At 39.1% G+C, this 23,477-nt stretch overlaps 1 protein-coding gene across 2 annotated transcripts; it reads left to right on the forward strand.

The window, feature by feature from the left end:
* The first annotated feature begins 913 nt into the window (after nt 1-913).
* Nucleotides 914-7,139, forward strand: LOC131164413 (uncharacterized). Of its 2 annotated transcripts, XM_058121578.1 has the most exons (3): nt 916-1,092; nt 1,270-1,414; nt 5,235-7,139. In XM_058121578.1, the coding sequence occupies exons 2-3, from the start codon at nt 1,298-1,300 to the stop codon at nt 6,504-6,506; spliced, it is 1,389 nt and encodes a 462-aa protein (XP_057977561.1). In that variant the 5' UTR covers nt 916-1,092; nt 1,270-1,297; the 3' UTR covers nt 6,507-7,139. The 2 variants fall into 2 exon arrangements, with proteins under 2 accessions (XP_057977560.1, XP_057977561.1); XM_058121577.1 differs by having other exon boundaries at nt 914-1,414.
* The last annotated feature ends 16,338 nt before the right edge of the window (nt 7,140-23,477 follow it).

The raw sequence follows: 23,477 nt of genomic DNA on the forward strand, positions 1-23,477 counted from the left end.
ATTTCATAAATAACCAAATTTAGGATGTTTGGGTTTAAAATCCACTCCAAAGCTTGTCCCAGTCATTAATATAAAATTGTTATATTCATATGTGGCTAGTTGTTCGCCATAACCATGTGGATGAATGATTTTAAATCATAAAGATTTGTAAAATTAAATTTAAAACCTTACAAGGCATGTGATTTTGAGTAACTTTTCCAACTCATGAATATACTTTAATCAAATTTGGTATATGAATTACACCAACATATACGTTATGTTCATAATAGAATGTAAGTAAACTGAAATAATCAAATAATTAACCTTTGGATCTTAAATATATATATATATATATATATATATATATTTGATCTTACGACGAATCAAACTTAGGACTTCCAACTTAAAGATTTGATCCAAAATTTATTCAGTTTACTAATATAAAATTGTTATTTTGATGTACAGCTGTTGACTTCAAAGATGCGATTGCTTTAAATACTTGTTAGAAACTAGGAAAATTAAATTTAGAATCTTGTAAGAATCGTAACGTATATCAGCTTTTCTGACACACAAGTAAGCGTTACTCTGTATATCGTAACCGTTGTATCTCTAATAATGTGGAAATTCAAATTTGGTAATTCTGATGGAAATGCTGCCAAAACTAGGTTAAAAATTTAATGCTGCACATGGGTCAGGTACAAGTCACAGCCCTAGGGTTCATGTGTTTGGAAACCGAAGTATGAGAGAAGGCTTTTCACACATGGAAGGAAATTTATTTTGGAAGTGAAAATCAGGTGTACCTATTAACTGCAGGCATTAAATACTAGGAGATGCACGACAATGGCCTTCACGAAAATGATAGAAGAACGCAGGGGTAAATCGGTAACTTTACCTAGTTTACTTGATTATAAAAATAATGAGCTGCTGATGCCTTCTGGGCTTTCGATAATCACAAAGAAATCAAGTCATTGCCGTGTTTGACCTCAAAGGCGCTCTGTAGTGACAGGGATATATATATATATATATATATACACAGAGAGAGAGAGAGAGAGAAACAGAGAGGAGAAAGGGAAGGCGAAGAAGGTGGAGAGGGAGAGTAGATTTTGGTTTCTGGTGTGTGCGCTTTCGATATTTGGTCCATTTTGCCTTTTTTTTTTTATTCTTTTGTTTCTGAATTGAATTTTTGCTCTGTGATTGATTTTCTCGGGAGAAACTTTCATTTTCCGGGAAAGTTGGATCGAAGGGAGGCTAGATTTGTTAATGTGACGAGCCATTTATCGTGGAAACTAGGTCTTGGTTTCATTGAGAAGAACTGGTGATGAGGAGGACCGTTACTGGAGAGGCGAGAGGTGTGAACAACCCTATGGAGACTATAAGCGCTGCGGCCACAGCGATCGCCTCGGCTGAGACTCGAGGGCCTCAAGCTGCAGTTCAGGTAAGTCCTTTGAATAATTGAATTGAGTAATCCAGTTGTTGTTCTGGATCATTTTGATTGTTGTTAATTCTGTCGGTAGAATTTTAAGCATTAGCTTGCTCAATTGATTCGAGATCTGTTGATTTTGTATGTTTTTTGTCTGTTGATTAGTAAGAAGTCGATTATTGATTGAACGTATTTTGTTTGATTTGTTTAAGTGTAATTCTCTGTAGATTTTAATGGTTGACTTGTGTTTTGAGAAAGCATAGCACATTAGTTTGTACTAGAGAATTATATAGGAGGCTTTTTATTTATTTATTTATTTTTTATTTTTTGTATATGCTGGGTTAGAGCTTTTAGAAATCTAGTGCTTGTTGTCTAGGTGGTGGACAAAATTCCTTAGTTTCAGAGTTTTTTTTTTTTTTTTTTTAAGAAATTGTTGAAGTAAAGGAGTTTATTGTTGGGGAATTATTTCACTTAGATCTTAACAATACACATTGTTAGAATTTCCCATGAGAAATACCCCTGCCTCTGACATCACAGGCTACTGGCTGCAATGCTATAACAGTGTTATGCTTTGGTTTTTTGTTTTCTGGATTTTTCATCAGCCTACTGTACTGATGTTGATTATTTTATGAAATATAACTATACTAAAGAGATATATTCCATGGTAGATTTGAAGTTGAGGAGCACCTGCCCATTAGATATGGTCTGAACTCTGTTGTTTGTGAAAAAGGGAATAATTTCAAAGAGAGCCTTCTGTTCTCGATGCAACTGTCAAGCTGGTGTATTTGGAATAAGAAAGGTGTTCTTTATCTATGTGAAGTTCTTTGACATTTAAAATGTTTTAATTTGAGGTCAAATTGTGTTTGCCCAGTGTTTTTATGCTTCTATCGAGAAGATGAAGTTTGCTTGATCCATCAAATGAATGCTGCCGCAAGGGCAGTACAAGTATTATGGAACATAGAATTAAGGTACATTGATTGAGATGATCATGGAATCCCTGGGTTTGGTGTTTTGATTAAGGTATTCAGCCCAAATTTGACCTAACTATGCTGCCAGTCACTCTTCATGTTAAAAGACATTTTTTTCCAAGGGTATTGATAGTTTGTCACTTTGTCATAGCAATTGAACTTCTTTATGGGTCAAATTTATGCAGTATCATGCAATTTCTTTTGTTGTGTTTTTTCGGGGGTTTAAATATCTCAAAATTTTCAACGATTCAAAACTTTTAGCCTTTCCTTTGTTGATCTAAGTTCAGCTTTCTCTATTTCATATCTTTTGAAGAAAGAAAGGCAGTTATTGCCTGAACTGCAAGTAGTTGAAAAGTGTACACAAGGAGACAAATTTCCTGCTATATAAATAATCAATACTTTGCGGTACCCAAAGTTGAATGAGGAAAATCAATATCTGACTTTTGTACGCAGCACTTTTTCAATATACTATTCACTTGTTAAAATATTTTTTAAAAAGCAATATTGTTGTATCAATTTTTTTTTAAACTAGATATGATTATAGTATTTTTGTGTTATATATTGTCCTTCTACTAAAAGTCTGAATTGAAGTGAATAATACACATGTTTTGTGGTATCTGATTTAAGTCTTCTAATAGGAATTAAAAATTTAACCTTTTCCAGGCCCATCCAAAATCCAATCGTTGATAGCGTGAAAAGCTATGATGTGGAGGACTATTTCTGCGATTTACATTTAGTATGTGAATCTGCTATGACCATAGGACATGTTGGAAAGAAGTGTTTAATTATGCTCAAGGGCATGTGTTTTATCAGTTTTGTTAGTTTTATTTTGGAAAAATATTCTAACTTGTCTGCCCATCTGAAATTTCTTTAGTTATTTATTTATTTATTTATTTATTTATTTACATAAGTGAATAAAAAAAGACACAAACACAGAATCTTCTATAAAGAACAAATTGATGTGCACAGATGGCTGTGTCTAAACTTTTGCAAGGCACCGTCTTGATAATCTCAGTTCCATGTTGGATAGAGACTTTCTTGTCTAAATATTGTGACAATTTAAAAGGGCTGCAGGCTGCAGCTATTCACAAGCCCAGTCTCCTGGGGTTCCTCTTGGCTATTGTTCCCTCTCTTATCCCAATCCTGAACATTGTTATGATGCTTGTGCACAGAATAGCATAACTTTATTAGGTATGTTTTGTAATGTGAAGCCAATGAATATTGAATGTCTTTTTGGATGAAAATGAAAAATAGCATAACTTCATAATGAACAAAAATACACTTCACATTGGTTGGGGAGTTGGGGTGGTGGGGAATTAACTGGAGATTAGGAGTTTTGATTAAGAGAGATTAGTTTGGAAGTTGCAGAAATATTATACTGGTTCACTGTTTTGAAGGGGTGCGAAATATTTGTTCTTATTAATGCATTCCTAAATATAAATAAATGATATATTCATATGCCTTCCCCCCCCACGGCAGCAAAAAACATCCCATCATGTATGATTTTGTAGTTTGGACTGCTATTATTGTTCTGCTCTACCACTTTTTTCTTAATTAGCATGCTCTAAGCTCCTAGGAATTGCACTAGCTCAATTTTAGAAATAGAGTAAGAAAGGAACTTCTGGTTTCGTGCTCCTAATTAGTTCTTATGTTTGTGTTGTGGGGACAAAAAAACTTAGGTCAATTTCTATTACATCCTCGTCAAATCGGTTTTCAAAGGCGATTGCATCATTATTTGGATACAACTATCCTAATTAGTCTTTAAAACAAGGTAAGTTGAATAGGCAAGAAGAGAAAGGAGAAGGGACACGATCCACATTTGCAAGCTGCCTTTTGGTTTTTAGTTCATTATAGATGTGTTTATTTCCTGTTCTCTAATTATAGTAAAATTTTGAGTTGTATGAGGTAAATGTTGAAATGATATGTTTGTAATCCACCACCCGGTCCTCTATAAACATACACACAGAGACATAAATCCTTCTTTTAAGTGGTCAGAGCTTATGTTCATTGGTCCTTCACTGTTGATTAAATTTATTTCATTGTCTTTTTTATTGGTTGTACTCTGGTTGTGTTCTCTTTGCCAACAGTTTTTGGAACCTATTTATCCAATTTATAGTCTTGGATTATGTCAGATGCATGTCTGAACCATCAACCAACACAACATTGAGCTTCTTGTTGCAGCAGCTTGATTTTAGAAAGGTCTGTAATTTGTCTTTAGATAAACCAGAGGAACTCCTGGAGCAAGGGCTTGTGGCAGAATGGCTGATCTCTGGACTTTCCATTGGAGACACCAGGGTTCAAGAGGCCACGTCAATATATGTGTATTATCTACCTGGGAAAAACAAAGTTTCTGTTTTCAGCTTCCTGGCCAGCCGTTCTGATTTACCCAACGTCATTGATTTTGGTCTGTTTGCAATTATGTTCTCCCTCCCTTATATGTATGTACATTTTTGAAGTGGTCATTTCATTTTCAGTGTCAGCCATCTTGATTGCTGGAGGGGAAAGTGTTTCTACCATTCCAATGTCATATTATAACTCATTCGGCATTTGACATTGCTTGGGTTTATCCATGTGATCACTATAATAACTATTACTCCCTCTTGACCTGATGATTTTGCAATTGCGTAGTTAAATACCTAGTAATTATCATGAAGCTATTTGTTGCAGCTTGTCTGTGTTCTCTAATTTCATGCATTGAGGAAGTTATGGACAATTGTTTCATGAGCTTGTTTATTATCTGGCCTGCCTTTTACTTCATTGTCCTATCTATGAGTTTTTTATATTTCCTAGCAGTTGCTAAAGAAATTTCTTTTGTTGTTTACTTTACTATTGTTTCATTTGCATCACTATATTTTGGTTATGTGCAGAAGAGAAGATGGGGAAGTTGTTGGAGCATATATTGGTGTTTTGGATTTCACAAGCCCAGTAAGCGAATAGGGCATGCTGTGTTTGTTCCAGAAACAGGAGTACCTGGAGGTGATGTTCCTGTGGCTGGAAACACCAATCGAGCACCTGCCATATCATTACCTTTTGTTGCTCCTCCCTCCTCTCCTGTATCTTTTCTACAATCAGAACCTCCTTCTGCTACATATTCTCCTGCTGGCTCACTAACCCTTGCCTCTGCTTCTCCCAATATCTACTCCCCAGGTGGACGCCCCTCTATTTTTGCCATCGGCCCCTATGCCCATGAGACCCAATTAGTGTCGCCTCCTGTCTTCTCAACCTTCACCACAGAACCATCAACTGCTCCCTTTACTCCTCCTCCTGAGTCTGTCCACATGACCACTCCTTCCTCCCCTGAGGTTCCCTTTGCTCGGCTCCTTGATCCCAATCACCAGAATGGGGAGGCTGCTCCGAAATTCCCATCATCACACTATGAGTTTCAGTCATATCAGCTCTACCCTGGAAGCCCAGTTGGCCATCTGATCTCACCTAGCTCAGGCATCTCTGGTTCAGGCACCTCTTCTCCTTTCCCTGACCGCGAGTTAGTGCCTGTTGGTCAACACTTCCTAGAGTTTCGAGTAGGTGAACCACCAAAGCTCTTGAGCCTTGACAAGCTGTCCACGCACGAGTGGGGGTCACAAAGAGGATCTGGTTCTTTGACGCCCAATGCTTCAGAGGCCAGTTCTCGCCACAAATTTGTTCTGGATTATCAACTTCCTGAGGCTGTATCACTCCCTAATTCAGAAAGAGGTTGCAGAAACAATGAAATTGTTAATCATAGAGTTTCATTTGAGTTGACTGCTGAAGATACGGAGGATCAATGCGTGGAAAAAGTACCAGAAGCTTTGTTTAAGGCTGTATCAGCTCCTTTAGAGAATGGAACAACAGGAGAGGAAGATGAAAAATCAAGGGAATTGGTAGAGGGTTATGAGGGTCGTATGGGTGAGACGGTGGATGAGATGCCGGAGAAAGCTCCAGCAGCAGAGGAGGAGGAGGAGGGGGAACAGCGGCATCGGAAGCATCATTCCATCACCCTTGGGTCTGCCAAAGATTTCAACTTTGATAATGGAGAGGGACATTCTGAAAAACCCAATATTGGGCCTGACTGGTGGGCCAATGAGAAAGTGGTTGAGGAGGTGGCTGGACCCAGTAAGAATTGGGCCTTCTTCCCAATGATGCAGCCAGGTGTCAGCTAATGGTACCCTTTGACCTGGCAGGCAGGTGATTTTGTGGGGCCAAGCTAAACCCAGCAAGTAGCTAAATGAGAGGAATGAACTCAAAATTGCATGTGGGTTTTGGGGTTTGCATTGAGACTTTAGAAGAGAGGAATAGTTTGCAGCGTACAGGGCCTCTCTCTCTGAAGGCTGTTCTTAGCACATTTGACCTAAAAAAGAAGGATAGACTGGAAAATTTGCAATAGATATTATGCTTTAGGGAAAGAACAGAGACCAAGAGCTCCCTTGCTATTCTCTTCCTTCTATGTAAAATATTGGAAGTGATGGGGGTACTTGTCAACCGCGATGAGGACAAAAAAGAGTTACGATGCCTGTTGAATTCTTAGGCAAGCTTTTTCCGGGATGTTGAGCAATGCTCTGTTTTTGACTTTTGACAAAGCATTGTATTTTGATCCTGGATTCCTTTTTTCAAAGGAATCATGCCGGAGTGGAGAAAGCTTTCAATTTGGATATAATACGTAGTTTCCATTTGAATGTTATTTCGCTGATGTAATTTCCATTTGAATGTTATTTAGCTGATGTCAGAGTTGATGAATGGAATAAAAATTGTACGGAATATATATATATATATATATTCCTTTCTTTTCTTTTAAACAGTTGAACTAGCCAATGAGGTACTCTATTTCATATCTTGTTTTTTTTCTTAATTTTTTCAGTATTTTAATTGAAGATTTTTAACATGAAAGCTTCAATGTTGCGTTAACCATTAGGATATCTTTTAGAAGAATATATGTGTGAGTTTTAATCATTAAGGAACTGAGGATGGAGATATTGAATTTATTTTCTCTGAGATTGAGATGAACAAAGTGACGGAAAATTTTCGGTTTGCATTAGTTTTGAAATTTTTGTGCTCTATGTCATCCATTGACGTTATCCGTTTAAATATCATAAAGTCTTGGGGCCTTTCGGAGATATTTTCTGTTAGTTTAATGGATGATTTTCACGTACTGGTTAGATGAATAATGAACAAGATTTTCTTCATGGATGGTCTTGTGAAGGAAGGATTTTGACTGGGTGTCCGTTTCGTTTTTTTCAATGGACAAAGAATTTCAATCTGAAGTAGGAACTATCCTTGGCCCTTCAATGGTTATTTCTCCTCAGTCTTTCGATGCACATGTGTAGGCCTGATTGTTTATAGATTCTAGTCACGAGGTTTAGTCGATATTTAGGAACTAACAATGCTACACTTAACCAAACTAGGGCTACGAGTGCGAGAATGTGCGTGAAGGTAGATTTATTGGCAGATCAGGTGGATGCTTTCCCGATTGTTATTTCTGCAAATCAGAAAATTTGGTAGGAAGTGAGGTATGAAAAATAAGGATTTTATTGTGAGAAATGTCATAGATAAGGGCATTCAAAGGTGGTATGCTGAGTGGCTGAAAGGAAACAGAAAATTGGAGATAGGTGTAAGGATACGAAAAATGTTAGACAAGAAAATCAACAAGAAGTTTGGCGTGTGAAACATTTGTGTTAGTTTTGGTGCAATCCCAAGAGGGGGGTGTGAGGTGAATTGGTATTTAAAAATTTTATCCACTAAGGCAATCCATTAACAGTAATATTACTCAAGCCTAAGGTCAATCTGGTGCATGTAAAATAAATCAATGTAAATATACAGTGAAATTTAAATTATAATATAAATTTAATCAAGCATACACAATAAAGCAGTAAAGGAGATGACACCAGAAATGTTATCAAGGTTTGGCAAACTGCTTACGTCCCCGCCTTGGTTAACAAACACAATAATTACCACTATAAACTCACTTAATGGGTGAAGCGGCACCTAAATAACTAGGTCAATTAGCAAAAGATTGGCCTCAACTTTTACAACTAGGTTAAATTAACACAGGACTGACCTCAACCTACACAATCCTTACCGGACTGGATTGCCGCTAGGCCTGGCAAAACGGGCGGGCGGGCCGGGTTTGGACGGGTCACCAACGGGCCGGGTCATAAACGGGCCGGGTCATAAACGGGTCAATGTTAAACGGATTATACACATGCTAACCCTAACCCGCCCGTTTAATAAACGGGCGGGTAACGGGTCACCCGTTTAAAAAATATATAATTTACTTATTTTTTTTAAAAAATTTCATATAAAATGACATTTAAAAAAAAATGTATACTGCATTATATTTATTAATTTCTAAATAAAAGAACATAAAATGTAAAAAAATAATACATCCTTTAATGAATACATTTTTTAAAAAATGTGAAAAAAAAAAAATGTAAAAATGTCAAGTGGTCTGTCCACTGTCCCTGTCCGTCTGTGGAGCTGGGGGAGACGACGACGACAACAGTCGCTGTGGTCCGTGGAGCCTTAGGAGATGACGACTCGAGCTACTCAAGGCGTGGAGTGGATCGTTCGCGGGCTCACAGCATCGGCAGGCACATCAAGTAGCAGCGCCAGCGCACCAGAGGAGAGGAGAGGAGACGAGAGGACAGGTCCGGCACCGGCACGTTGCAGTGCACCAGATCCAGAGCAGAGGAGAGGAGACTCAGGAGAGGACAGGTCGGGGCCGTCCGACACACTGCAGCGCACCAGATCAAGATTCAAGAGGAGAGGAGAGGAGAGGGGAGTTAGGAGTCAGGAAAAGAGAGGAATCGAGGATTGAGAATGAGATTTGAGAGAGTGAGACTGTGAGAGTTGAGTCAGAGATGAGGAGAGGCTGAGAGCTTGAGTGCCAGTGTGCCACGACCCACGGCGTGGGGTAGAGCCCTTGCCCCTTAGGGCTTTTTTTGTGTTGATTGAGTCTGAGAGTCTGAGACTCTGAGAACTTGAGAAGTGAGAACTGCTGAAGCTTGAAGCCGAAGGCATGTGCCGATGTGCGGTGATCCAAAATAACGGGTCACCCGCCGGGTGACCCGCCCAAACCCGGATAACCCGTTTATAAACGGGTGAACCCGTGACCCGCCCAAATATTAAACGGGTTAACTTCTATAAATCCAAACCCGTTTTAAACGGGCGGATCCGGATGACCCGACGGGTCATGGCCCGTTTTGCCAGGCCTAATTGCCGCATCCTCAGGCCATGCCTGGAATACAATAGATTTCTCAATAAAATTTGCGTACAACAAATGTGCTTCTCAACTAAATAGATTATGTACCAATGTAATCAATATACTACCGAATGATATGATAAGATAAACTTAATGTAGTTTTAGTATCTACTCTCAAAGTTTTATGCAAATAATGCAATCAGTACGTAAGAGTATATGTGATAAGATCTTTGTGTCAAAAATAATATTCTCAATCATAATGTACCAGCAAAGATCACAAGTATGCTTCAAATATCTCAACAAATGGTTTTCTCAAAATAAACCACAAGAGATATTCAAAAATAATTTGTAAAACTTTATTTGATCTTTGTATTAAAATGATAATCTCAATCAAAATGTATAACAACAAAGATCTTTAGCACTTAAGCAAATATCTCAAAATATATTTCTTAAAGATAAGTACAAGAGATATTTTTAAAAATGATGTATAAAATATTTTTAGCAATCAAAATCCAATATGAATTCCTTGAGTATTGCAATGATAATGCAAAACTCAAAGACTCAATGAAGTATTCTTAAGGAAGACTTATTAACAAAGTCTCGTAAGGAAACTTGAAGCTTTGCTCTCTAATAAAATAACCTCAATCAATTAATAATAAGAGAGAACTTAAGCCTTTGAGATGAACATTTAAGCACACTTACAAAGAGATTTAAGTAATAAAATCGAGTAAGAATGAGTGTAGGAGGCTTAAAAATGGAAATAGGATTTTTTTTTTTAATTTCAGAAGATTTTTGCTGATTAAGATTGCTAATCCTTGACTAATTTTTGGAAATGAGGGGGTATATATAAAATTCCCAAAAATTATAACCGTTCAGAATACGTAGGTAATTATTAGAATTGTTTTAAAACAATTTAGTAAAGTTAACCCTGTTTAAATATTTTTAACCTTGGTAAAAATATTTTCAACCCGAAAGCACCAGTTGACTGAACTTGAGGTTCGGTTGACCAAGTGGTTGTGTTTGGTCAACCTGGAGAAATTTGAATTGAAAGGATGGTCAACTGGAATTGCATGGTTTAGGGGCAATTTTCCAATTCCGTGCGGTTCAGTCAACTGGATCAATTTGAACTACGAGGTTCGGTCGACCAGGCAGTTGGAAATTCCCATGTGGGGGTTCGGTCGACTAGGGCGTTGCCGATATGTTTTTGGTCGGTCGACTGAGAGGTTAACTTGTTGACCTAGGGAGGTTCGGTCGACCAGTGATTGTATATATTTTTGTAGTTGGTCGACCGAGCGGTCAACTTGTTGACCCGTGGGGGTTCGGTTGATTGAAGAATTCAATGTAACTGAATTCGGTCGACCGAACATGCCACCCTTGGACATTTCAGTCTTATTCCACTTATAATGTTGTCCCTATACATATGATAATTAATTTTAAGTCAATAGGGAACATTTTCATGCATAATATTGTCCTATAGCCAGTCTAAGGTCTTTGAGAGCCGACTGAAAAAATCAGGCATCGGTTGACTGAAGGGTGCCCTACGGTCATTTGGTTTCCTTATGATCACTTGAGCTTATCTTTTCTATCATGCATGTAATGTATTAATTATTACAGACCATTGAACTTTAATTATTACACACCTGAATAACAACTTAATTAAATTACAATGAATAAACATCTGGGTCTTTGTCTTCTTTAAGCCTATGTGTGTGCACCATATGATACTTCCGATTGGTTTTGCACACAAACTCATCAACCATTAAATGTTAGAGTATTTGTCATAATCAAAACGAGATACAGGGCCGACTCTTCCTTTAGGCGGCTGAGGTGCTCGCCTAGGGCCCCAAAAATTTTGGGGTCTCCAAATTTTTTTTAATATAACAATATATTTTTGGGGCCCCAAATTTTTTTTAATTAAATAATGTTAACATTATTTATTATGTTCTCTTTCCATACATTGACTTCCCAACTAACAAATAAATGAAATTGTATTTTAATATGTAATTTAATTCTTTTTTTTTTCAAGTCTCATTGACTTCCCAAGTAACAACTTTATTATATTTTTAACTATCTATTACTCTCATCTCTCTCTCTTAGCCTCTCTGAAAAAATCTTTCCATCTCTCACACTTTCTCACTCTTATCTCTAGGCCTCTCTATGGTTTTTACTCCGGCTCTTGTGTTCATCATCTTCGGGCCTCCGATTCTCTATAATCTTCATCAACCCTAATTTTGATTTCAATGTTTGTGCATTATTTTTCTATTATTTTCACTCAATTTTTTTTTTTTCTATTTTTTCTTAGATTTTGGAAGCTTTGGGGTTATAGTGTTGTATCTGGCAAGAATCCGATATCTCTAAAGCCTCGCTCGCCGAATGATTTGCAATAATAATAATAATCAGGTTATATTGTTTCAGTTTATTATTTCTATAGATTTATAAAATTTATTTTTATTTGTTTACATAATTTGTCAATTTATAGTTGGTGTTAATTTTGAAATTTAATTATGTCAACGAGAAAATATGAATCCGGATATGAAAAACGAAGAAAGAAATAAAAATATTAAACAAAATATTAAGGATCCCCGATTAAATCTCGCCTAGGGCCCCATATTGTAAAGAGCCAGCCCTGACGAGATATGACCTATAAGGTCAACAATTTGGATGAAGGGAAAGAAGTTCAGAGAGAAATGATAGATCCATGCATTGTTGAAGAACCTTTAGAGGTGGATCATGTTCAAGAGGGTGCAATGACATCACAAATTTTGCTAGTGGTTGAGACAGTTTCGCAAAGTGAGATGGAAGAGGGGGAGTTTGTTTCTAAAGAACTGAGGCCTGAAGTGGAGATTTTACAAATAAACACAAAACAGTATGAGATTGAGCTAAGGGAGGAAGATTGTTGAACTAGTTCTGGGTGCTCCTGACACTGATATGTTGATAGTGGAAGATGTTATAGTAGTGCGTGATCAGTTGATGACATCTTGTAACATGGTTTCAGAAATCTTGGAACAAGAGTGTACAATCATGCCCAGTTATGTCCTACATAATTGTGAATCGGATAGGGAGGTGGAGACATGTCATGCCCCAAACCCGCAGATGGGCCCCAGGGTGTGATTTAGTAACCTAACCTGACTCTTTATCATTTAAAACATACATGCTACTACATTGAATGAGGGTCCATCCTTAAGGGGTACACGTATACCCTATACACATTTACATACACATACATACACATCACATACGTAGCGAAAATGTTCTTTCTAATACATACAACGTACCATACCAGAGTCTATACGTAACCAGAGTCTACGCTCCAAAATACAATACATACCCTGAGTGTCTACAAAACCGAACAACGATAACCCGGTTACAAAATCAGTAATTACACAAGTACTATATAAGGTAAACCAATAACCATGCTCTTGAACGCTAGGATGCTAATTTTGGCTACTCGAACTCGAAGGACCTGAAACCACATTTGTATAATCGGGTCGAGACACCTCTCACTAAGGAAGAAACATGTTATATCAGTGTGTGACACATAAATGTTATTTTGACATAAAACATAACACAATATAGTTCCAGTATTTTCACAACGCAGTTTCAGTATACATCTCACCAAACATACGTTCAGTGTCGTCACACTCTTCGACCTAAGCCAGGCCGCATTACACGGAGCACCAGATAACCTGGCATTAGCCGAAGCCCGATAGCGATATCGTTGCTAATATGGTGCCAAAACATCCATCGATGACCAACCGATATACAAGTGGTATTTCAAACCCTCAGATGTAGAGTCGGATACTCTTGCCCACGGTATTTAGCCAAGACGTGGCATTTGCCCACGGTATTTAGTCAAGACATGGAAATTTCACAAAACTTGGAACATTTTGGAACTCATGTTCCTTTACCTCTCAGTGTACGGTAATTAGTCGTCACATATGTTTCACAAAACCTGGAACATTTTACATACATCAGTTCATTCCACACTTATTTGGGTATACAACAAAATCATATCGTTTTCAATTCGAGAATACAGTTTAATACAAATACAGGTACGGTCATTTTGATACCACAGTTTATACAAACATACGTTTTCAAACAGAAACGGAGATGATACCCAAAACCCCCAATTTTTTCAAAACTGAAACTCGAAAATCCCATATATTCACCCGATAGATTTTCCCAAATAAGTAGCCAAAACATACGTAGAATTGTAAACCACAGTTTTATAGATTCAAATTTTAAAAATAACTGATATAAATAGAATCCTCGTACCTTTCCCCGAATACCAAAACCTAAACTCTATGGCTCAAAAACTATGAACCGAGTTCCGAAAACCTAAACATCAAAGAACTATACTTCACTATAATTCTCACTACTACATATATACCGAAACGAAAATGAAATTGAACTCTTACCTCGATTTTGGGTCAAAATCCTAAAAACAAAGATCCAATCCGTTATCCTCGAAGAGATTCTTCGTCGGATCTACGTAGCAACGTCGGATCTTTGATTCGGGTAATGAACGACCCAAAATCTTAGAGAGAGAGAGAGAGAGAGAGAGAGAGAGAGAGAGAGAGAGAGAGAGAGAGAGAGAGAGAGAAAGAGAGAGAATTTTGGTTTCTTAACTCTTAAGTAAAGCCAAAAGATATTTATAACTAAGTTGACCCGGCCAGCCTCGTCGATGAGACAGTGTCCTCATCAACGAGCTACAGAAGGAAGTTCGTCGACGTCAAGGTGGACTCGTCGACGAGGCTGAGATTTCAGAATTTCCCAAAATCCCTCTATGTCTCCTCATTGACGAGCTACTGAATTTTGTCGGCGAGCTGCACAAGAGACTTCGTCGACGAGAAAAGAAGCCTCCTCAAGGAGCCATGCTGATTTCTACCTTTTTAATTTTCTTTCTCTTGTCTTATTTATTTAATACATTTATCTCAGGTTGGGTTCTTACAACCTCCCCTCTTTACAAAATTTTATCCTCAAAATTTGTAATCTCTCATTTTCCAACTCAACAACATATCCAAACGCATACCCGATTCTAGAAAGAGCCGGCGGCCACCTATATAGCAGTCTCGTCCCAAATACATGCATACCCTCACTTATGGCGGAGGAATACCGTGGTTACATACATACCATCTCGGAAGCTCACAATATTACAAAACTCTCCCTGAGACCATCCGTACATCATTACTACGATAACAGAATATTACATACATACCCATACCGATCCTGCTACCAAAGCTACTACTCGGAACAATTGTGGATATTTTTGGCATATTTCTATCTCTAACTCCTAAGAAGTTTCCTCAACCGTGTGCTTCCACCATAGTACCTTCACTAACAGTGCTCCTTGGTACGCAGCTTCTGAACTTTCTTGTAGTGACCTAGGAGAAATTATGGTATTTTAAATAATAATAAAGAGGGAGGAAATAGAAATTGGAAAGGAAAAAGAAAAGAGGCAGCAGGCCGCATTCGTCGACGAAGTTAAAATTTGACTTGTCGATGAGGACGTGTCTCGTCGACGGGAAAATACCGAGAGGAGGTTTAGGGTCTCTGAATTTCGTCAACGAGGAGAGAGTTCGTTGATGAGTCTTCTTCTTACCTCGTTGACGAGATGACGTGGCTCGTCGACGAAACCCAGTGTATAAATAGGGTCAACTTTCATTTTTGGCTAAAATCTTGCGCAAACATTTCCCTTTCTCTCTCTCTCTCTCCTCTACGCCCCTCCTACCTTCTCTCTATGATCTCGGGTCGGATTCTCGTCGGTTCAACAATCTAAAGCCACCACGATACTCCTGGCGAAGTTCTCTCCAAGTTTACCGAGGCGGATCGTCAGTGAGGCTGAGTTGGAAACCATCCCAAATCCAGGGTAAGACTTTCTACTCAGTATTTGGTTTCTTGACAGTTGTAGAAAGCGTAGTACGCGTAGAAATATTGAACTTTAATTCTGGGAGATGTGATTTTCAGGGTGTTGAGTGGGGAATCCTGCAGGTACGAGACTGAGTATCTTAGGGGCTTTTCAAGAATCAAGTAAGGGGACAAACTAAGCTAGTTTCTTATGATATATATATGATAATACAACATTGGATTTTAGAAAAATAAATATATTTATATATACACTATGATGTGAAAAACTGTTGTGAATGATGATATGTTTAGATTATACAAGAAACCTACTTTGTGTGGCATGAGTAAAATTTGTGGTAAAATACTGTTTTTTGCGAAATGTGAAATGTTATGGAATTTGTTATGGACATGTTTGCCGGCATATGAGTCGTGCTATTGATATGTTTGCAGGCGTACGGGCGGTGCAATGGATATGTTTGTCGGCGTACGGGCCACGCTATTGATATGTTTGCTGGCATATGAGCCCTGCTATTGATATGTTTGCCGACGTACAGGCCGAGCTATGGAAAAATATGAAATATCGACGTACGGGTCGATGATTTTCATGATGATGATATATATATATATATATATATATATATATATATATATATATATATACATGCAAAATGATGTGATGATATTGATTTGGCAACGAATAGTGTAAATATTCATGTATCACAGTTTCATTATATGCTATATGTTATCAGAACCTGGTTGACTTGGTTTAGACTAGCATTTGCATGGTACCACTAGTATGTGTCCATGGTCATCATGATCATGATATTGTGTTAACGCTGTTGTACGGAGTGACGTGAGGTTGGATGGTCGATGTGCTTTTAAGGAGTGTGAGCGTGCCCTGGTGTACAAACTAGGTTTGGCAGACCCATCGAACTTACAGACTGTACTTTTGACTTGCCAGTGGTCGGCCAACCATTGTCAGGTCCGGCCTTCGGGCCACACAACCCAGTCATGTGGGGGTAATATATGACATTAGCCAGCTAACCTACCAGGGTTGTTTTCGTATTATTATTATTATTATATGAGATGAAATATGTTTATAAAAATGCAGTATATTCTGCCATGCTACGATGATATATATGTTTTCCTAGATATGACATAACAGTTGCGAAATATGTTTCTATATGGTATATATATAACACGGAATACTCATGTTGCCACACATTAGTATTAGTTTATTTCCCTTACTGAGAGGTGTCTCACCCCAAAATTTCATGAACTTTTCAGGAGTCCCGGATAGGAAAGCGGGTAAAGCTGCGCTGAGGTAGATATAGTTGACCTGCCCTTTCTAAAAGGTAAGTCGTTTGCTAGGGTTCAATGGTGGGTTTTTGGGTATTGACCCTAGGGTTGGTTTTTGGTTTACTTTGGGATATGTATTATGGATATAGTAAACTCTGGTATTGTACTAAATGAAATAAAGGTATGTACATGGTTTTATGATTCCCTGCTGTATAGGCTTCTGTTATATGTGTCTGATGTATCCCTGGAACCCACGGGTACAAGTAGATTATGATCTACTTGGTTTATTATATTGGTTTTATTATCAAGGAAAAAATATATAGAAAATAAGTAGGTAATTACAGTTTGGTATCAGAGCTTAGGTTGTTAGATTTTGTAGACTTTAGAGTGCAGCAGAAACGATACTAGAGTATAGGAAAAGATTTGAAGTTTTGTTCTATAGTCTAAAGGCAGGACTTCCGTGGTAGTTTCTGTGTTTTTCCTAGGGCGACGATTTTAGGAAAACCATAGTAAGCTATTGTCGGGTTGTGTTCCTAGATTGTAGGACTGGGGTTAAAAGCAAGTTGGGAATTTTAGAATAAGAGGTTAGGTTAGATAAGGATAGAATTTCTAAGTTGCATTTGTTGTTTTCAGGATGGAACCAGGAGGAGGTAGTGCCCATGCGAGTAGCAGTGATGGGGCAGGGCCTTCGAGTGCAGGCGGTGTAACGCCATAACCTGGGTCTGCCAGGGAATACTGCGTCTCTCCTCCTCTACCTGGACCAAACAACAAGGGGGTTGGTCTTATCGGACTAATGACTGGCCCCACTGATCAACATGTGTCCTTTTCAATTGTTTTTTCTTCACTCACACACTTCCTGAGAAAACTTCCCAAGAGGTCACCCATCCCAATATTGCTCCAAGCCAAGCATGCTTAACCGTGGAGTTCTTATGGGAAAACTCCCGAAAAGAAAGGTGCACCTTGTTGATATGAGTAGTAACATCTAATCTTTTTTAAATCTTTCATCCATGGGGTATCACAGGCGGGACCGACTCTGACACAATATTACGTAGCATAACTCAGTAGGTTATGGCTGAGATCGCTAAGAGCTCAAGGAGTCGGGTGGTCCGTTAATTGGCCATGGGTGCACTATCGAGAAGTTTATGAAGATAAATCCTCCAGCCTTTTCGGGAGGAGTCGATCCTGCAGCCGCTGAGAATTGGATGTAGGAGACCGAGAATGTCCTGGCCGTATTGTAGTGTACTGAAGAACATATGGTCCTCTTCGCTACCTATAGATTGATAGGAGAGGCCGAGAGATGGTTGGCTGCTATGAGGCTTTTGGAGCAGCAAAGGATTACGCTAATAGCCATGACTTGGGATCAGTTTAGGGAATTGTTCTTTGATAGATATTTTCCAACTACTATTAGGGAGGCTAAAGTGGAGGAGTTCCTAAGTTTGAAGTAGGGACAATTATCAGTCCAACAGTATGCGGCATGCTTCATCGAGTTCTCTCGTTTTGCCCCGTACATTGTCCCTGATGAGGTGAAAAAGACGAGGCAGTTTGAGAGAGGCTTGAGGCAGAGTATATTCAAGCAGGTGGTGGTGTTGCGGATCCAGAATTTTGCTGAGTTGGTCAATAGAGCAACCTTGGTAGAGGTTGGTGAGTAGATGGATGCAGAGGAGTAGGGAAAGAGGAAGAGATCTGCATCTTCGGGCTACCATCAGGGTCTTAGACAGGGTCAATGGAGCAGAGGAAACCATGGCAGAGGGCGGAGGCAGGAGACTGGAGGTCACGAGGTTCAGGCGGTACAGGGTCCTCCAGTCTGTTAGACTTGTGGTAAGAGACACTGGGGAGAGTGTCAAGTTGGTGGTGTGGTCTGCTATTGGTGCGATAGACCAGGACATATGGTGCGAGACTGCCCTACACCACCAGATGCAGCTCCAACTCCCAGACCATACTAGGGAGGTTATTAGGCCCCACGTGAGGGCCAGCAGAGGAATACGGCTCCAGCCAGAGTGTTCGCTTTGACACCGGGAGATGCTGAGACAACAGGCAACGTGGTGACAGGTATGGTTAGTATGCTTTGTTTTAAAGTTATTGCATTGTTTGATTCAGGAGCCACACACTCGTTTGTGTCTTCGGGGTGCACTAGACTTTGTAGGGCAAAAACATAGTTGTTAGACACTGAACTGTTGGTATCTACACCAACTGGGTTGGTAATGAGGTGTAGTAGGGTGCTCCGGGGTTGTTCAGTTGATATTCAAGGGGAAATTCTGTCTACTGATCTGGTAGTGCTTGATATACATGAATTCGATGTAATTTTCGGCATGGATTGGCTAGCAACTAATTTTTCTAGCATAGATTTCCATGCACGAGAAGTGATATTCAGACCCTCGGGACAAACAAAATTTAGGTTTGTTGGGTCGCGAGTGCAATCCCCGCCTCAACTAGTTTCGGCTATCCAAGCTAGGAGACTTCTGCTGAGTGGTTGTCAGGGATTTGTGGCAGTTCTAAAGGAGATGTCAGAGAATGAATTGAAACTTACTAGTACGCCTGTGATAAAAGAGTTTACAGATGTGTTCCCAGATGAGTTACCAGACTTGCCACCTGATCGTGAGGTAGATTTCCCTATTAATCTACTGCCAGGTACAGCGCCGATTTCTAAAGTACCTTATCGAATGGCGCCAACGGAGTTGACAAAATTGAAGAATTAGTTGTAGGATTTTCTTGATAAGGGCTTTATACGACCTAGTGTATCTCCGTGGGGAGCTCCAGTTCTATTTGTGAAGAAGAAAAACGTGTCTGTGAGGATGTGCATAGATTACAGAGAGATTAATAAAGTAACAATCAAGAACAAATATCCTTTACCTCGTATAGATGATTTGTTTGACTAGCTCCAGGGTACACGGGTGTATTCAAAGATTGACCTCAGATCTGACTATCATCAAGTAAAAGTGAAAGCAGAAGACGTCTCGAAGATGGCCTTCAGGACCAGGTACGGGCATTACGAGATCCTTGTTATGCCATTTGATTTGACGAATGCTCTCTGCATATTCATGAATTTGATGAATAAAATTTTTCATCCATATTTAGACCAGTTTGTTGTTGTTTTTATTGATGATGTACTGGTCTATTTGAAGAGCTATGAAGAGCATGAGACGCACTTAAGGCAAGTTCTGTAGACGCTCAAGGAAAAGAAGTTATACGCCAAATTTAGTAAATGTGATTTCTGGCTTGAGAATGTTGTGTTTTTGGGGCATGTCATTTCTAGGGATGGTATTTCTGTGGATCCTAATATGATTGAGGCAGTTGTGAATTGGGCCGGACCAAGGAATGTTCAGTAGATTAGGAGTTTCTTGGGGCTAGCTGGGTATTACCGTCGTTTCATTGAAGAATGCCAGATTTGAATGGGATGACAGCTGCGAGTAGAGTTTTCAAGAGTTGAAATAAAGCTAATCACAGCGTCGGTGCTAATCATTCCGTGAGGGGGTGAGGGTTATACTATTTACAGTGATGCGTCCTTGAAGGGACTTGACTGTGTATTGATGTAGCATGGCAGGATGGTGGCATATGCATCCAGATAGTTGAAAGAATATGAAAAGAATTACCCTACCCATGATCTTGAATTGGCTGCAGTAGTACACACATTGAAGATTTGGAGGCATTACCTGTATGGCGAGTGGTATGAGATCTTCTCCGATCATAAAAGTTTAAAGTACTTCTTCACTCAAAGGGAACTGAATATGAGGCAGAGAAGGTGGTTGGAGCTTATTAAGGATTTTGATTGCACTATTAGTTACCACCCAGGGAAGGCTAATGTGATATCTGATGCATTGAATAGGAAATCTAGGGAATTAGTGTTGGAAGCTATGGAGATCCAGTATTCAATCATGATGGATCTGGAGAGACTTGGCATCGAATTAGTTGAAAGTGATCCTCCAGTATGCATCGCCAGTTTAGCCGTGCAACCTACTTTGTAGGAGAGGATTAAAATTGCTCATAAAGAAGACCTAGAATTAGCAGAGGTGATGTATAGAGTGCAAAGTGGTCAGGGGGAGGAATTCAGTATTGAGGGCGATAGAGCTTTGCAGTTCTGTTCTAGATTATGCATTCCTACCGATACTGATATTAGGAAGACTATTCTAGAGGAGGCTCATAGATCTTTGTATACAGTTAACTCTGACAGTACAAAAATGTATAGGGATCTGCGAGAGTCGTACTGGTGGAGTGGTATAAAGAAAGAAATTTCTGAGTATGTAGCCCAGTGTTTGACGCGCCAGCAGGTGAAAGCTAAGCACCAGAGGCTAGCAGGTCAGTTGCAGCCGTTATTTATCCCAAAGTGGAAGTGGGATCATATATCCATGGACTTCATGTCAGGACTACTGATGGCGTTGCATGACCAGAATGTCATCTGGGTGATTGTTGACCATTTAACTAAGACCGCCTACTTTTTACCTATCAAGATCAGCTACTCCCTTAACCGTTTAACAGAGATCTACATTCAGGAGATAGTTCGTTCTCATAGGGTGCTGGTATCGATTGTGTCAGATCGAGACTCGCAATTTATGTCACGTTACTGGAAGAGCTTACAGGAAGCTCTAGGATATCAGTTATCGTTTAGCACGGCATTCCATCCTCCGTTAGATGGGGAGACTGAGAGGACGATACAAATATTAGAGGACATGCTCTATGCGTGCGTATTGGATTTTGGGGGTAGTTAGACTCAGTTCATGTCGTTGGTAGAGTTTGCATATAATAACAGTTATCAGACCAGCATAGGCATGACACCGTTTGAGGCTCTATGTGGTAGGAGATGTCATTCTCCTTTATTTTGGGATGAAGTGGGTGAGCGGCGAGTCGTAGGACCAGAGCTTGTTCAGCAAGCCTGAGATAAAGTTTGGTTTATTAGAGACAAAATTAGTGTAGTTTAGAGCTGACAGAAAAGTTATGCTGATAATTGCCGCAAAAATTTGAAATTTGAGGTTAGTGATCATGTATTTTTGAAGATAGCTCCGTTAAAAGGGGTTATGCGATTTGGGAAGAAGGGTAAACTTAGACTTAGGTTTATCGGTCTATTTGAGATTCTAGATAAAGTGAGGCCGGTGGCCTATAGGCTAGTTTTGCCACCTACATTATCCAGGATGCACGACGTATTCCACGTTTTTATGTTGAGGAAATAAGTCAAAGATCCTTCTCATATCATCAGTTATGGTGAACTAGAGTTCAGTGATTCACTAGTGTATGCGGAGGTACCGATACAGATTCTAGATAGGAAAGTGTAGGAGTTATGTTATAAGGAGATTCCTTTGGTTAAAGTTTTGTGAAGGAATCATGTAGTGGAAGAGGCTTCTTGGGAGTCCGAGGAGCAGATGAGACAAAAGTATCCGCATTTATTCTAAGAGATTTGATCTATAAAATTTTAATAATTAGGTAATATTTCTTTTGCAGGTACATGTAAAGTTTAGTTAAGAAGTAGCCTTTTAGTTTTTGGAGAATTTTCTTTTGTATATATGTAATCTCCTAGGACTTGGAATGTAACCACGGTATTCCTCTGCCATAAGTGAGGGTAAGTAATAAGATAAGTAGACCGTTTTGTTTTAAGGGATGATGAGTTATATGAATAGTAAATTTCGAGGACGCAATTTTATAAGGAGGGGAGAATATAGTGACCCGGAAGAAATTATAGTATTTTAAATAATAATAGAGAGGGAGGAAATAGAAATTGGAAAGGAAAAAGAAAAGAGGCAGCAGGCCTCGTCGACGAAGTTAAAATTGGACTCGTCAACGAGGACGTGTCTCGTCGACGAGAAAATATCGAGAGGAGGTTTAGGGTCCCTGAATTTTGTCGACGAGGAGAGAGTTCGTCGACAAGTCTTCTTCTTGGCCTCGTTGACGAGATGACGTGACTCGTCGACGAAGCCCAGTGTATAAATAAGGCCAACTTTCATTTTTGGCTGAAATCTTGCGCAAACATTTCCCTCTCTCTCTCCCCTACGCCCCTCCTACCTTCTTTCTATGATCTCGGGTTGGATTCTCGCCGGTTCGACGATTTGAAACCACCACGATGCTCCTGGAAAAGTTCTCTCCAAGTTTATTAGGGCGGATCATCGGTGGGGCTGAGTTAGAAACCATTCCAAATCGAAGGTAAGACTTTCTACTCAATATTTGGTTTCTTGACAGTTGTAGAAAGCGTAGTACGCGTAGAAATATTGAACTTTAATTTTGGGAGATTTGATTTTTAGGGTGTTGAGTGGGGAATCCTGCAAGTGCAAGACTGAGTATCTTAGGGGCTTTTCAAGAATCAAGTAAGGGGATAAACTAAGCTAGTTTCTTATGAAATATATATATATATATATATATATATATATATATATATATATATATATGATAATACAACAATAGATTTTAGAAAAATAAATATATTTATATATGCACTATGTTGGGAAAAACTGCCGTGAATGATGATATGTTCAGATTATACAAGAAACCTACTTTGTGTGGCATGAGTAAAATTTATGGGAAAATACTGTTTTCTGGGAAATGTGAAATGTTATGGAATCTGTTATGGATATGTTGCTGGTGTACGAGTCGTTCTATTGATATGTTTGCAGGCATATGGGCCGTGCTATGGATATGTTTGCCGGCGTACGGGCCGCGCTATTGATATATTTGCCAGCGTACGGGCCGTGCTATTGATATGTTTGCCGGCGTACATGCCGAGCTATGGAAAAATATGAAATATTGGCATACGGGCCGATGATTTTCGTAGTAATATATATACATGCAAAATGATGTGATGATATTGATT

This window comes from Malania oleifera, chromosome 9 (genome assembly GCF_029873635.1).
Source record: "Malania oleifera isolate guangnan ecotype guangnan chromosome 9, ASM2987363v1, whole genome shotgun sequence".
NCBI lineage: Eukaryota > Viridiplantae > Streptophyta > Magnoliopsida > Santalales > Ximeniaceae > Malania > Malania oleifera.

Bases quoted from the DNA above. Each gene is read 5' to 3' on its own strand.
- LOC131164413 (XM_058121577.1), top strand. From the start codon at position 1,298: ATGAGGAGGACCGTTACTGGAGAGGCGAGAGGTGTGAACAACCCTATG. The intron at 1,415-5,234 runs GTAAGTCCTTTG...GGTTATGTGCAG, and splicing joins GGCCTCAAGCTGCAGTTCAG to AAGAGAAGATGGGGAAGTTG.